General features: G+C 43.4%; 1 protein-coding gene across 1 annotated transcript in view; it reads right to left on the reverse strand.

Annotated features, from left to right (window-relative positions):
- Positions 1-12,581, reverse strand: part of jarid2b (jumonji and AT-rich interaction domain containing 2b) — a 96,223-nt gene extending 83,642 nt beyond the window's left edge. The window contains exon 1 of the mRNA XM_079655317.1: positions 12,015-12,581. Coding sequence (XP_079511443.1) covers positions 12,015-12,059 — 45 coding nt within the window. The 5' untranslated portion in view covers positions 12,060-12,581. The remainder of the gene's footprint in view (positions 1-12,014) is intronic.
- Between the last annotated feature and the right edge of the window lie 598 nt (positions 12,582-13,179).

The following is a 13,179-nucleotide window of genomic DNA, read 5'->3' on the forward strand; positions in this document are numbered from 1 at the left end:
TATGTCAAGAGGCGGAACTGATATTCATACAGGGTCAATAAGTCTGACCCGAGTGAATAAAAGCCGCTGTAATGTCCTTAACATCTTGTATTTTCCCGTAATGACACCACTATGAGGGTTCTGTGTTAACCTCAAAAAGATGTGCTACTACGTTTTACTACACTAATTCAATGCAATGAGGCACCAAACAATTCTCCTGCTCCAGTTCCAACCACACCGATCAGGAGAAATGGCATGTCGTGCAAGCCGAAGTCGACACTGAGATTAAAAAATTCAATATAGGCCAAGTCGCTCGATAACATAACCGTCATATTTCAACCACGCTAATCAAATTCACAAGCGTGACCTCTGGGGTATATTAAATGTGTATATAACATGTGTCATCCCTCAAATCTTTTGCAGGCGAGATATCCATCTACTCGAGTAAATACAGCGTAAAAAAGGTGAGCCAGCAGTCGTCGCAGTAGCTACAGCAAATTCGCTCCCCATAAAAATGAGCAGTGGATAGATTTCAGCGTGCAGCTTGCCAGAGCCACGGGAGGGAGACTAAATGATTATGTTACAATAACATCGCTTCAGCTTTTAGAAAACAACAATCAGGGCCGGGGTAGGATATTGCGGCCGAAGAAAATTAAAGGGATGTGGGAGCGAGACAGGCTGAGGGAGGGAGAGTGGGAGAAAGATTTTATGGACATCCTCAGGGGGCTATGCAACTAGCAACTAGCCTGCTCCAACATTCATACATCCTCTTTATGGGTTGACAGAAGGAGGAGGCACGAAAGAGATAAGCTTCTTCTCTGTCTAAGAAAAGATGACAGGCTGATTCTCTGCAGCATATGAACCCGTCGCTCAAACCCTTTTTGGGCCTTTTCGACGAGGCAAAGTTCAAACCCAAAACGACAACACTTCCTCTCAACATACAGTGTTGCACCACTGGAGACGATAGAAAAACTACGCCTGCGCTGTGGCCTGTGAAGGGTTAACCCACAGCAGGCTGAGCCTAATGCAGATTGTCAGGGAGATAAGATTACCAGTTAGTGTGGTGGTTAATGGAAGCCACCACAGACCTCCTCTGACAGTTGACAGGAAAAGCCGGAACGGGGCCGGACCACGGTCTCACAAGTACCCCCTTTCAGACCGTCACAGTCACGCAGGTTAGGCCCGTCCACATAGTCAAAGCACGTATATCCAAACCGGCTTCACAGCAAAGGGTAAGCAAGTCTATGGACCTCAGCAATCAAAAGTGATGACGTAAAATCCACACATATGGGTCCAACCCGCTGAGCGCACCGTAACTTCATATTCTCTGGTATGAAAATGATGACAGGCAGAAGATCTACTGGATTAAGGAAAGATGTCTCTTATCAGGTTCAATTTCAACAAGCTTTGGCCAGAGATACATCTATATTTCGAACCAGCTTTGCACGACCACATTCCTCACGCTTAAAACTAGATTTATAACCAGATAAACTTGATTGCACAGAAAACAAATGAATCACTTAAAGGGAAGCCATGAATAAAAAGACTCTTCATCTCACAGAAAATAGGCCTGCAGAAGTTAGGTAAGAATACACAACTTTTAATGTGAAATATGTGTAATTAAAAAAACACATAACAAAAGCAGCTCGACCTGTTCACAAATGTTACTCAGGATCCCAGGCAACATTGAAACCAACATCAAACACATCCTGTGCTTCACTGAAGTACACTCAATTTACAATGCAGCACAACTGCTCATTTACAACTCACCTAGACCTCATAGTGCTACATCCAAAGCTTATTTTCTCTGTATTCTGCTGTGTCCAACATCTTAAGCCTTTTAAAGCCTCTGCTTGTGTGTCTGTGTGTGTGTGTTGCTGTATGACTGCAGATTACAGTGTAGCCAGAGAACGTTATGAAACAAAGCCAGGGCTTAGGCAAGGGAGTTCCTTTGCTTGGGGAGTTGTAGTGCGGGCCCAAGAGTCCATTCCCTGGCACAACCGCTGGCACAAAAAAAAGACAAGAGGCAATTAAGAAATTATTTTCACCTCACAGCTTGGGACAAAACCCTCGTACCTCACCCCGCCCCTCGCTGCACTCACTCCACCATCGCACACAAAGGCAAAGTCTCCGAGGCCTAAGGGGCCCAGAGAAAGGGGGGAATGAGACTGACAGAATACATAGAGAATATGAGAGATACTGAGACAAGGTAAAGGAAAGATTGTGTGCAAAAGCAATGGAGCAGGCAGGGTAGATGGAGGTGGAGTGGAAAGCAAGAATGTGAGAAAGAGGTGAATAATGGCATTGGTACAGTGGGGATGAAGAATGAAGGTGATGCATGGGGGGCGATTAGACGGTGTTAATGTAGCTAGAAACCCACAGGACAGAGAGAGAGAGAGAGAGAGAGGCGCCCACATGTGTAGTTCAGACTCTATCATTGGTAGATCTCAAAGGGGGTCCGAATACAGAGGGAAATTAATTAATTTATGACGATCAAAGAAGAAAGAGGTAGCTCAAAAATGTCAACCAGGCAGCTCAAAAACAACTGCATGGGTGGAGTAGGTATTTTGTTGGTGCACCTTCAAATGAAGATAAATAAATATCTGTTGTGGGTTTGTTTTTGAGTCAGTCAGCTGTCTCAGAGTCATCTACGATATAAATGACCTTATATCTGTCTGCCTTTCAAATAAATCCATTAATGATGTTGTGGGTATAACTAACCAAATAGATTGAGTAAGATAGTGAATTTCTCACACTAAGACACTGTGTCAAAGTTTATTTAAATAATATACTACGCATTACAATAAACCTCTGAGTCAAAGCTCTAGTTCCAATGAAACTGCACAGTTTAATATTACTTGTTACTTGACTTCTGATTCAAAAATGATGTGAAACTTCAGATTTATGTGCAACATAAAGTGCATGACAAACATGAAAACATAATGCCAACACACTACACTGGCATCATATAAACCTCCTGCTATTGTTCACTTCTTTTGTCATATCTGTGCTGAATCCAAAACTTAAAAACAAATCTCATATACGAATGAACGATATGAGTAATATGAAATTCCATTATTGGTGGGGGTGGTGTTCAAAGTGGAAATGACAGTGTGGATAATGGTTGAACAACCTACTGTCAGGAAATGGGCCATCATCATAAATTACGAGAACTATGGTTTCTTATGACTACTGCAATTTACGGAATTACAAATGTTGGGAAATACAAGAAAACCAAAACACCAGTAGAGGAACTTTGGCAAAAAGTGTTGGTTTTATTTCTCTTTTTCTCATCTAAGAGGCAACAGAAAAAACAGGGCATTTGAACGTTTTTGTCCCTTCTCAACTACTTTGTCTCAGTTTCACTTTTCTGCACCTTATTTCTCTGACTCAAAGACAGATCGAGTAACTTCCCCAGCATGCAGCCAGGAACCAGATGCTCCAACAACAATATAACGTTACTCTTCATTTACTTCCACGCTCTCATGAGCTAGCCATGAAACAAAAAGGAAGAGATGTTTGACTTGCTCAGAAACATTGTCAGCATGTCAGTTTCTATAGAAACCTGGGGGTGGGAGGTATAAATCCCCCCAATCACTCATGCCACACACAAACACACACAGGCAAAGAGATGAAGTAAAAGCAGCTGAGGGGGGTATACTCTCTAGTCACCATGGTAACTTCCTGCTAGTTGGCTTACAAATTATGTTTACCCAGAGTTTGTTTCAATTTTACTAACAAACACCTGCATTACTAATTTCAAAACATGTGAAAGTGAGCGAACATCTACGGCAGTCATGCTTGGAGTCAACCAGTGGTTACCTAATTTCCTTTCCTCAAACAATCATATCTAAAAGCAGCGAAGGTTTGTGTAAGCCCTTGCGAGACAGGCCTTGCTGTCACTGAATATTCCACTTGAGATAGTGCCTAATTTGATTATTTCTATCCTCTTGGATTTGTTTTCCTTGACGATCACAGGTTGTGATTTCCAGGGCTGGCCCTCTCTCTCTCTCTCGCCCCCTCTCTCTCTCTCTCTCCCCTCTCCAGGCCTTGTGGTGTTTGATCCAGGGCCAGGGGAGGCCGGCCAGACATTCAGCCCAGACTCTGGCGCCCTTCCCTCAGTGTACCATGCACTCTAGCTCCCTGCTGTGAGGCCTGGAGGAAATCATGCAGCCAGGAGAATTATAAAAGCCCTCATCTACTGAGCAGAGGTTAAAAACAGGGGGAACAATACTTTTGACTCTCTGTGGAGAAACTTTAAAAAAGCACCTATTGCTAACAAAAGAAAATCAATAGGCAAAAAAAAGAAGAAAATAAATCAATATTCCTGAACTGACTCTTGTAAATTAATTCTGCTTTTATACAGCATTTTATTTATAGATATAGGAACAACCCGAGGACACCCTTAAAGTATTTCACATCAAGAGATTAGAATGAATATACATTTAATACAAATGTGTCAGATCGCTGTTTACATATTTTTTTTGTGCACAGGCAATACAGAAACCACAAGATTAAAGTCCAGAATCAAACCCCCAGGGGGTCTGACTATGCATGTGCTTGCATGTTAGTATGTTAGTATGTGCGGGTTTGTTTGTCTGGCAAAGTTGGTTTTGCAGGGGGTTCATTCACACAGCTGTGTAAGACCAAACTGGAGAGAGGAATCAAAAGTTTCCTTTGGCAGACAAAATCAAAACAAAACGGAGGGAAGAATGTGAGATGCCGTGTGAGTGAGAAACCAAAGCAGGAGAGCTTCAAAACAAACAAATCACGTAGAGAAGCAGTCGGATCTTTCAGGTGAATGATTTATCACGTGCAAACACAGACTCAGTCAAATTAAAACTGAGAGCAAAGACAACAGATCCTCTCGATCGTGCGGCAGCTTCTCCTCTTCTGTGCGAGGTAATTTCGCAGCTAGGCGAGGAGAAAACACCCCCGCTTCTCCCGTCCTCACTCCAGCGCTATCCCACAGAAAACTCCCAACGCCTCTCTCCTCGCTTTGTAGCTGCGCTGAGTAATAGAGCGAACGAGTTGAGAGGGAGGAGGTGAGAGATAGAGTGGAACAGCGGGGGGAAAAATCCACTCAGTATTCTATTACAAGACAAGAAAGGGGGGGGGGGGGGGGGGGAAGTAATGCGTTTCTCATGGAGGTTGGAGGAACGGGTTGTAGGTTGGACGCAAACAGAATGTGTATCTATTGACCTAGGAATCAAATAAAACGTTTATTCGGCCTCTTAGAGCCCTGAAACACCCACCAGCGATACACCTTCTCATACCTTCCTTCATCTCACCTCATATGGGCTGAGCTGAAACAGTAACCAGCATAACTCAGCAGTGAATAGGATAAACAGACTCAAACTGTGTTTCAGCATTAAAAAATACTCCTGTCCATCTTACAATTAATGTCTTGGCAGCTGGCATTGGTGAGTGAGGGCCAGATGCAGTTAACAGCTTTTCTGTAACCCCTCATTTTCCTCAGTCCAAAACACATCATATACAACCACTTGTGTGCCTTGAATAAATATATATGTGTCTTTACACCATGCCATTACAACATCTGCTTATTTTTCTAATATTTCAGCATGGGCTGAAGTACAGATTAGGCAGCAACAGTGGTCACCCAGCCACTTTGCTCCACTGGCTCATTACTCCCCTGGTTGGGGAATGGAGTTGGGAGGGAGGGAGGGAGGGAAGTGCCATCCTGAATTAAGGCCTCCCTAGCAAGGGGCTAAATGCTTGGTGAAAAGGGTTGCACTGGAGAGCTCTTTCACAGGAGGGAGGTCAGCATTCCACAACTAGCCAACATGTTGGAGAGCCATAAATGACCGTCGGGAAAAAGAGGTATAATAATAGTCAAATGTAAAAAAAAATAAAGTTATCACAGGGAAATACCCTCATGAGAGATTACATGAGAGCAATTTAGCAGCCAAGGCAGCGCAGCGCCAAAGAGGACCTGAGTGGCCATTGGCTTGTTGGAACAGAAAAAGGAACTGCTCCATCATAAAGAAAGTGATTCATAGATGACTGCACTTGGTAGATAGCTCATGAGACCATGAACAGTTATAGACGAATGGTAATCTGAATAAGATTACCGAACTGAAATCTGATGACTGTACAACCAGCTATCTGTACAGAAATATGATAAGTCAGTACAACGCATTTTTATAAGAATATACTAACGCCATAAGCTTCAGGTTAAACTAATCTTATTATCACAGTAAAGACAGTTTATGATGTTGCCTTCAGAGTCTTACTGGCATATGTTCCACAGTGAAACTGGTATTCCGGGCAGAAAGAGAGGGAATAATGGAGGATCGATACTGACTGAGCTTCTGCTCTGTTGCTTCATCCCTCGAGGCTTAATTCACTGGATGTGTAAAGACGATGGTGTCACAATAGGGGATCAGATGGGATTGACCACAGGATGAAAATGTAAGGAGTGTTTATTAAACTGATGTAGAAGAGATGAGTTGGAAGAGGGTGAGCTGGGATTGGTCCTAAGGTTGTCTGACAGATGAACATAATGGTCATTAAAAGCTAATGCCAGACTAAGCTACATTAGCTTGGTGATACAAAACAAATTGATGGAAAAAAACCTCATGTCTCCTCGTTCAGCTTTACAGAGCTTAAAGGGAGGACAGGGGCTAAGCTGAAATTTCAACTAAAAGCAAAAAGGCACATGAAGTGTTGTATGATTATTTTGTGTATTTTTCTCAAAAGAGAATATATAATAATGCTTGGAAGAAGCTACAGTAAATAAAAACAACAGTCAATTGTTTTCTTTTCACTCTACTATTGCCGAATGTCCTTCATGGACACTACAAACCCTGCAAGGCCGAACCAAAGACAAAGCTAAAGTGTTGATTCAGCTTCGTAGGGATCCTGAATGGATAAGCTGTGGCAACCACTCACTCATTCATTCACACACACACACACACACACACACTTGCATGAGTGAGCATGTGTGTTCACATACACACACAGAACCTCTCAGGGCCTGACCAGCTGTCTCACCCCCCCTCCTCCCCCCCATCTCCATCCAAACCCACAGGAGCAGGAGGATATAAATCACTCGGCAGAATGAAGACGCGCACGGAAGGAACGCACGTGGTGTACGTGACACACACACACACCCCCACAGGGCCCCCCTCTTACATTGGCTGTCCACAACAGCACCAAGTCCAACCGTGCCGTGTGTCCAACTACTGAAGCATATGCAGTAAAACACACCTCCATAGACCTACGTGCACACTGCTCTCAACAAAAACACACATATCGTATAACAAAGAAAGTCACGCCCAGTTTTATGTATTTACTTCTGCAAATATCCTACGTTGCAGACGTCACTAGACATTTTGGTGTTATGGGTGACTTTAAAAGAGAAACCAGTTCCTATCACCTACTGACTGCAGGTGAACACCTGAAGACCTTTGCCTGTGTGCGTGAGTGTGTGTGCTTGTGCCAGCCAAGAGCCGGAGATTGTGCTCAATGCCAACAGCTGATAAGAGAAAAAGGTCATATTGCATAAGAGCAGTTTGGGCCGTGTGTGTGACATAAGGATGTAGAAAACTGACACAAAAGAAAAGAAAGAAAGATTTAGTAAAGAGTAAAAAAGGGAGTGTGGGAGAGAAAAGAGCCGAGCGGTGATGCATTTGGCGGCTGAATATCCATCGGCAGTCCAAATTGAAGCCGGCAGCTCAGAGAGCCTGTAATGATGCAGTTACCTCTCTGTTGGCAAAGCAGAATTTATCTAAGAGGAAAAAAGGGCTGCCACCTCCTCATTTCAGCACAAACGTATTAAATACATAAATAAATAATGGTGAAATGAACTAGGCTGGGCTCGCCAACTTCACTTCCAGAAATGTTTTCTGGCAGCGCTTGTTGAGTCGGCGATCCCTGCGAGAGCAGTGATGAGGGAAAAGGGATGAGGCTGGGCCCGCAGCGTGGGAAGGACCCTGCTCTGACACAAAAATGTTGAAGGGTGACATGTGAACCGAGGCCTGGCCTTGTTTAACTACCTGACAGGTTTTAGTCCAGTAGAACATTAATTGTCACTAGGACACCAAGAGAAAAAGGAGAAAAATGTTTCCTTATGGGAGGTATGCTTTATGCTTTCTCTGAACAGGGCGAGTAACACACAGCCTCCTGCTTCAGTTATTTTGTATTGTGGGTAAAATGTTGGCAATCGTAATCAGCAATTTAATTATGCTGCAAGTTACTTTTATGGCAGGCTGATAGTTTGTTTTCTGCATGGGTAAAAATTCATAGAACATCAGACTGACAAAACATTTAAGCATATATGGAAAGCACTTTTATCTTTTGCAGTAGTGCCTTTCACAGGTGCCACGTAACCATAGTAAATGTAGTTAAATAAACAGGCAGTAAAACGTTGCTTTAGCCACAGTACACTTTGGTATGCCTTGGTAGCTATAGTGACTGGGAGGTTGCAAAGTGAACCCTGCCATGTTGCACACATGAGGAGAAGGGAGCTTATGAAAGAAGAATTTGCATTGAAACATAAGGTTAAATGAAGCACATTGAGGCTCAGGCACGGTGAAAAAACAACCCTGTGACCCTCTCTTCATGGTCCGACATGAGGCCCACATTTCATTTGGACAGCCCAAGAACGAGAGAGGAGCCAGAGAGAGAGGGAGATAAAGAGAGGAAAGGGAGGAGAGGAGGGGGAGAGTCTGTGCCTTTGCACTCCCCACTCTCTATTTTTGTTTCCTCTTTTTGTGCACGCTCAACGCACACACTCACAGTGCAATGGATTTCCAACTTGGCCCTCATCAGTTGTGCGCCTGATGAAACAAACACTGACAGCCTCTTTACATTTGTAAAGGCCCCTGCAGCAGCTGTGCTTGTCCCACACACACCATGCGTGCACACAAACACGCACTCACACAACCTTTGAATCTGAGGCCTAGCTCCAGCTGGGGCCTACAGGAAAAAGCCGACTCTGCACAAAATGGCCCAGGCTGCACTGAGCTACACTCTGCCGCGCTCTCCTGCTATTCTCGCTTAAACGCATTCACAAGCACACACACACACACACACACGCACTGTGTGTGTCATGTTTCGTTAGATAGCACAACAGTGCCGCACATTAGCGCCTGTTCCCTGAGACATTACACAGCCCCTTCCTACAGCCACTGGTTTGAAAGGTACCTGCATATAACAAAAATAAACCTATAAATTGCACCATTTAAGTCATTTTAAACTGGGGAGATGCAAGAGAACGTGAACTGGTCTGCAGTGTCACCCTGTCTGACATTGGTGACTAAGTAAGCATCCATGGAGAAAGAAAACTGACACGGCAATTTAACTTTTATCTTGTTGGTTGCATTCACCTTGGCGGCTATAAATTCCAAAGGAAATGGGTATTGCCTTGTTTGCTTTTATTAAGGCCCTATCCCCCCTTTTATGACTGATGCATTTTAATATCATTCACAGCTAGTGGGTGTTTGTTAGGTACAGAGGGTGGGGGCAGAGGGGTAACAACTCACACTCATGTTTCAGGGGAAATGGTTAAGCCAAGCATGTATAATTGTTTTACGCTAATTAAGGGGGGTATGAGTGGGGGGAGAAGGGGATCAGTAGGGGCCAGGAGTCCAATCTCAAAGCCTGAAGGAAGGCTCGAGGATCTGGACCCCTCCAGGTTGTTGTACAAAATGCACATTTGTAAGCCTTATTTGGTGTGGGCCAGCCTTTGTGCATCAACTGCAGCTGCCGAAAACCCATGACAGATGTGACACACATGCACGCACACACGGACAGAAACATGCATCCTGAAGTCGAGCACACAGACAAACAATTTCCTTATGAATAGAACAAATCAAATACAATTTTAGAGTGTGACACAGTTGGCCATCACAGTCTAGCTCAATTTTAAGTGGGGTCATTGGTTCCAGTTAGTCATAATTTCTGTAGCACATCCTGTTTCTTCAAACAAATTCACAAAAACTTAAGTTAAATCTTATCTTTGCCACTCATTTTTTTCACAAATGGAAAATAAAAAGTAAGTTACTGTAACTACTTTGTTAATCAAAAAGGGGGGGGGGGGGAATCCTTTAAGGGCTAAATATTCTGACTGACAAAGGATGGGATGTTAATCATATAACTTGTGCCCATTAGAAACATGGGTTGACATGTTCCATGGCAGATTGACTTTTTCTGTCTGCCTTCTTTGGGATGAGTCACATTCACGTTGCTTTCAAACTGAAAATGGTCAGTTCTCTATACTGACAATAGTTTAGCAAAATAGTCAGACTATGCTCTAATTGATTACATTAGAAATGCATCACATTCCTTGTTTAAAGGAACAGAAAAATCCAAGAATGCATTGGTCACAAACCTCTCTAGTCAAATTGGACGCTTGCTCCGACAAACCTGTTGCTCAGTTTGGCCTTTTTGCAGTATTTCCTTCAGTACTAAATACAGTTGTTTAACTGTTCCGGTAAGAAATTAAAATCGCCAACAATCTGTCTGCCGGAGGAAACACATTTTAAATACACTCCACGTGTTGTTTGGGTGGGGGTGGGATGTTGGCTCTGCTGACTTCAGCTTCACAGCGTTAACAGATATGATATGACTCGTGCAATTAAACGCAATAATATACGCTGGCCTGACGAAAATGCACAGAAACAATCCACAAAGAGGTGCAAACAAACTTTAAAAGCTCAGACACAGAGGACCGGAAAGTCTGCATGAGATTCGAGTGATATGCTGAGCCATTCACACTTTGCAAGATTAAAACTCTTCGTTTCATTCAGGAAGGAGGATACAAAGGCGTTCACCCGACCAAAATAACTACAATTTAAATCAAGTATTGCCTCAACTGTTTTATTCTGCAGCCCCTTCCCCATAAATTCACCAGTGTTACTTGCAGAAAGAAAATGGTTGCTTCTTGGTATCGCTTCATACATGAGCCCCTGCAATGCGACTGAACACAGCCTCTTTGAAAGACTAAGAAACATAGTGATAAACCACGTCGGCCATGTAATGTGTAGTTTCATGTGATTTCGGCGGCTGAGGACGAGACCTTAACGCATGTAAGCTAATCCCCCGTAGCGTTGCAAAAATTGAGTTATTCCTGTACGGGCTGCTGCTATATGTTCGTTCACAGAGGTCACACGGAGACCGGCAATATTACTGAGACCCCGTGGACTTGTCATTTATAGGAGGACTAATGGCAAATACCCCCATATAACAACAACCCCAAGAGTGTCCCCACACCGGTGCAAGTGCTGGAAATTGAACGAATATGCTGAATTGCATGACCCCCTTTCCTCCTCCTCCTGCTGCTCTACCTCACTCTTTATGGAGAGAATTAAAGAGCCACAACAGTCCGCGAAACATGTCGGTTTGCCAGCCCTACAGCAAAAACACAACACCGGCTTTCACAATGCTGCCTTCAACAAAACCTCTTTACGTTTCAACATGCGAACGGTTTCGCGGTAAAAGTGTATTGTTAGGGTGAAGGCTTAGTTTGAAGCGGCGATAAAATGCTCAGCATGGGACGAAATGGAAGCCGAAATAGCTGAGCCATGGCCGACAGGCTCGTCTTCACGGCTGTGAATAGGAAGAAATGGAGCGCGAACAAAAGCATTTTCCGAAAACAGTTTGCCAAGTCTTTTAATTTCCTGCCCTTTGTAGCTTTATCGCGTTACCAAGACCCTCCATGCATCCCCCCATCAAGCGTCAAAACGAGTCAAAATGAGCGAAGCAATCCCCCCCAAAGCACCCGATGTTAAAATAGCCTAAAACATGTCTGATGTCGAAGAAACGCTGCAACACAGACACTGAATAAACATTGCTGTCTCTTTAAATAAAAAGCATCGAGGTAACTTACAGCCGTTACCTTTAAAAAGGACATTTGACCCAAATAGTACACAAGCTGCCTGATGGTAACCTTCACAGTCCGTGATGAAAGTTTATGCATTTTCATCGAGACAAGCAAGGCAAACTTGAATAGAGCAATTGCATTTGTGAGCAAATTCAGCAAAGGTGTGCGTGTGTGTGTATTTTTTACTTACATATTTCTTTTGAATGATATTTCTCTTGGGTCTTTCCTTGCTCATTATGCAATCCCAAAAAAATGTTAGGCTATAGAGAGAATGGCCACATGAATTTCTTTCTTTGACTCTCGCCTCTCCCGGAGCACCAGCAAATGACGATTTAAATCCCCGGCTCTGTAGGAAAAAGCTTGCTGGCTTTGCAGAATCCTCCTTCGGCGTTTCCCCTTCAACTATTCGGTTATAAATCCCACAATTTAAGGATCGACGACGGACAGAGACGGACTGGACCCAAACTCACTTGGGGATAACATAGTCAAAACAAATGCACAACAATAAGTTCCATTCGCCAAAACAGCTCGGCTTCTCGTCTCGGCGCACTCACTCCCGGCTCTTTTCAAATGCATGAATATACTTGAGGTGATGCCGACGAGTTACATCTTGTTCGAGGTGACGAAACGACGAGAAATTAATAAATTAAAAATTAAAAAGAAAACGTTAGGTGTCACGTCGTTATTTAGCTGGAGCCTGCGGTCGACGACAGAGCTCTCCAGCGGCACGGCTCTACTGACTGCGAGCAGCTCCTTTCTTCCCCAGCCTCCGCCTCTCAGCCTATCACATCCTGCACCATTCAGCGGCAACTTCAAACTCCCATAGAGACAACCCTAAACACTGAACATGACCACATATTCCTGTACCATTCTTTTATCGACGTATACTTTGTTGGTGGTAATTGCAACTGACAGTTTATGGCAAACTTACAATACATGGTGCATTTCAACGTGTGTACTTTAAGTCTTGAGGCTTTCTGTGACATTTCAAGAAGACCTGGGTGGTCACAAGTAAGTTATACGTAGGCTACCCTATGCTGGTTGTTTTTAAAATTATGTGATCTTAATATTTTTATCTAGAACATGTGTCTATGTACATGATTTCATGACAAGCAACCACATGTTTTTGATATACTGAATTGGTGGTTAGTGGTATATGTGGTAGTTTTGCATGTGTTACAGAACTTTTTAAAGCTAAAAGAAGTATTCCTAAAAGAGCTGAGGACAAAGTGAGGATTCCTTAATTTCTATGCAAATGTCAGCCCCCAACCCCCACTCTCCACACCACCCCCACGATCTGATGTTGGTTAAACATTAAGTACATTTTATAAAATGCTTTTGTCTTTCAATTTTGT

The sequence above is a fragment of the Notothenia rossii genome (genome assembly GCF_949606895.1).
Source record: "Notothenia rossii genome assembly, chromosome: 10".
Taxonomy (NCBI): domain Eukaryota; kingdom Metazoa; phylum Chordata; class Actinopteri; order Perciformes; family Nototheniidae; genus Notothenia; species Notothenia rossii.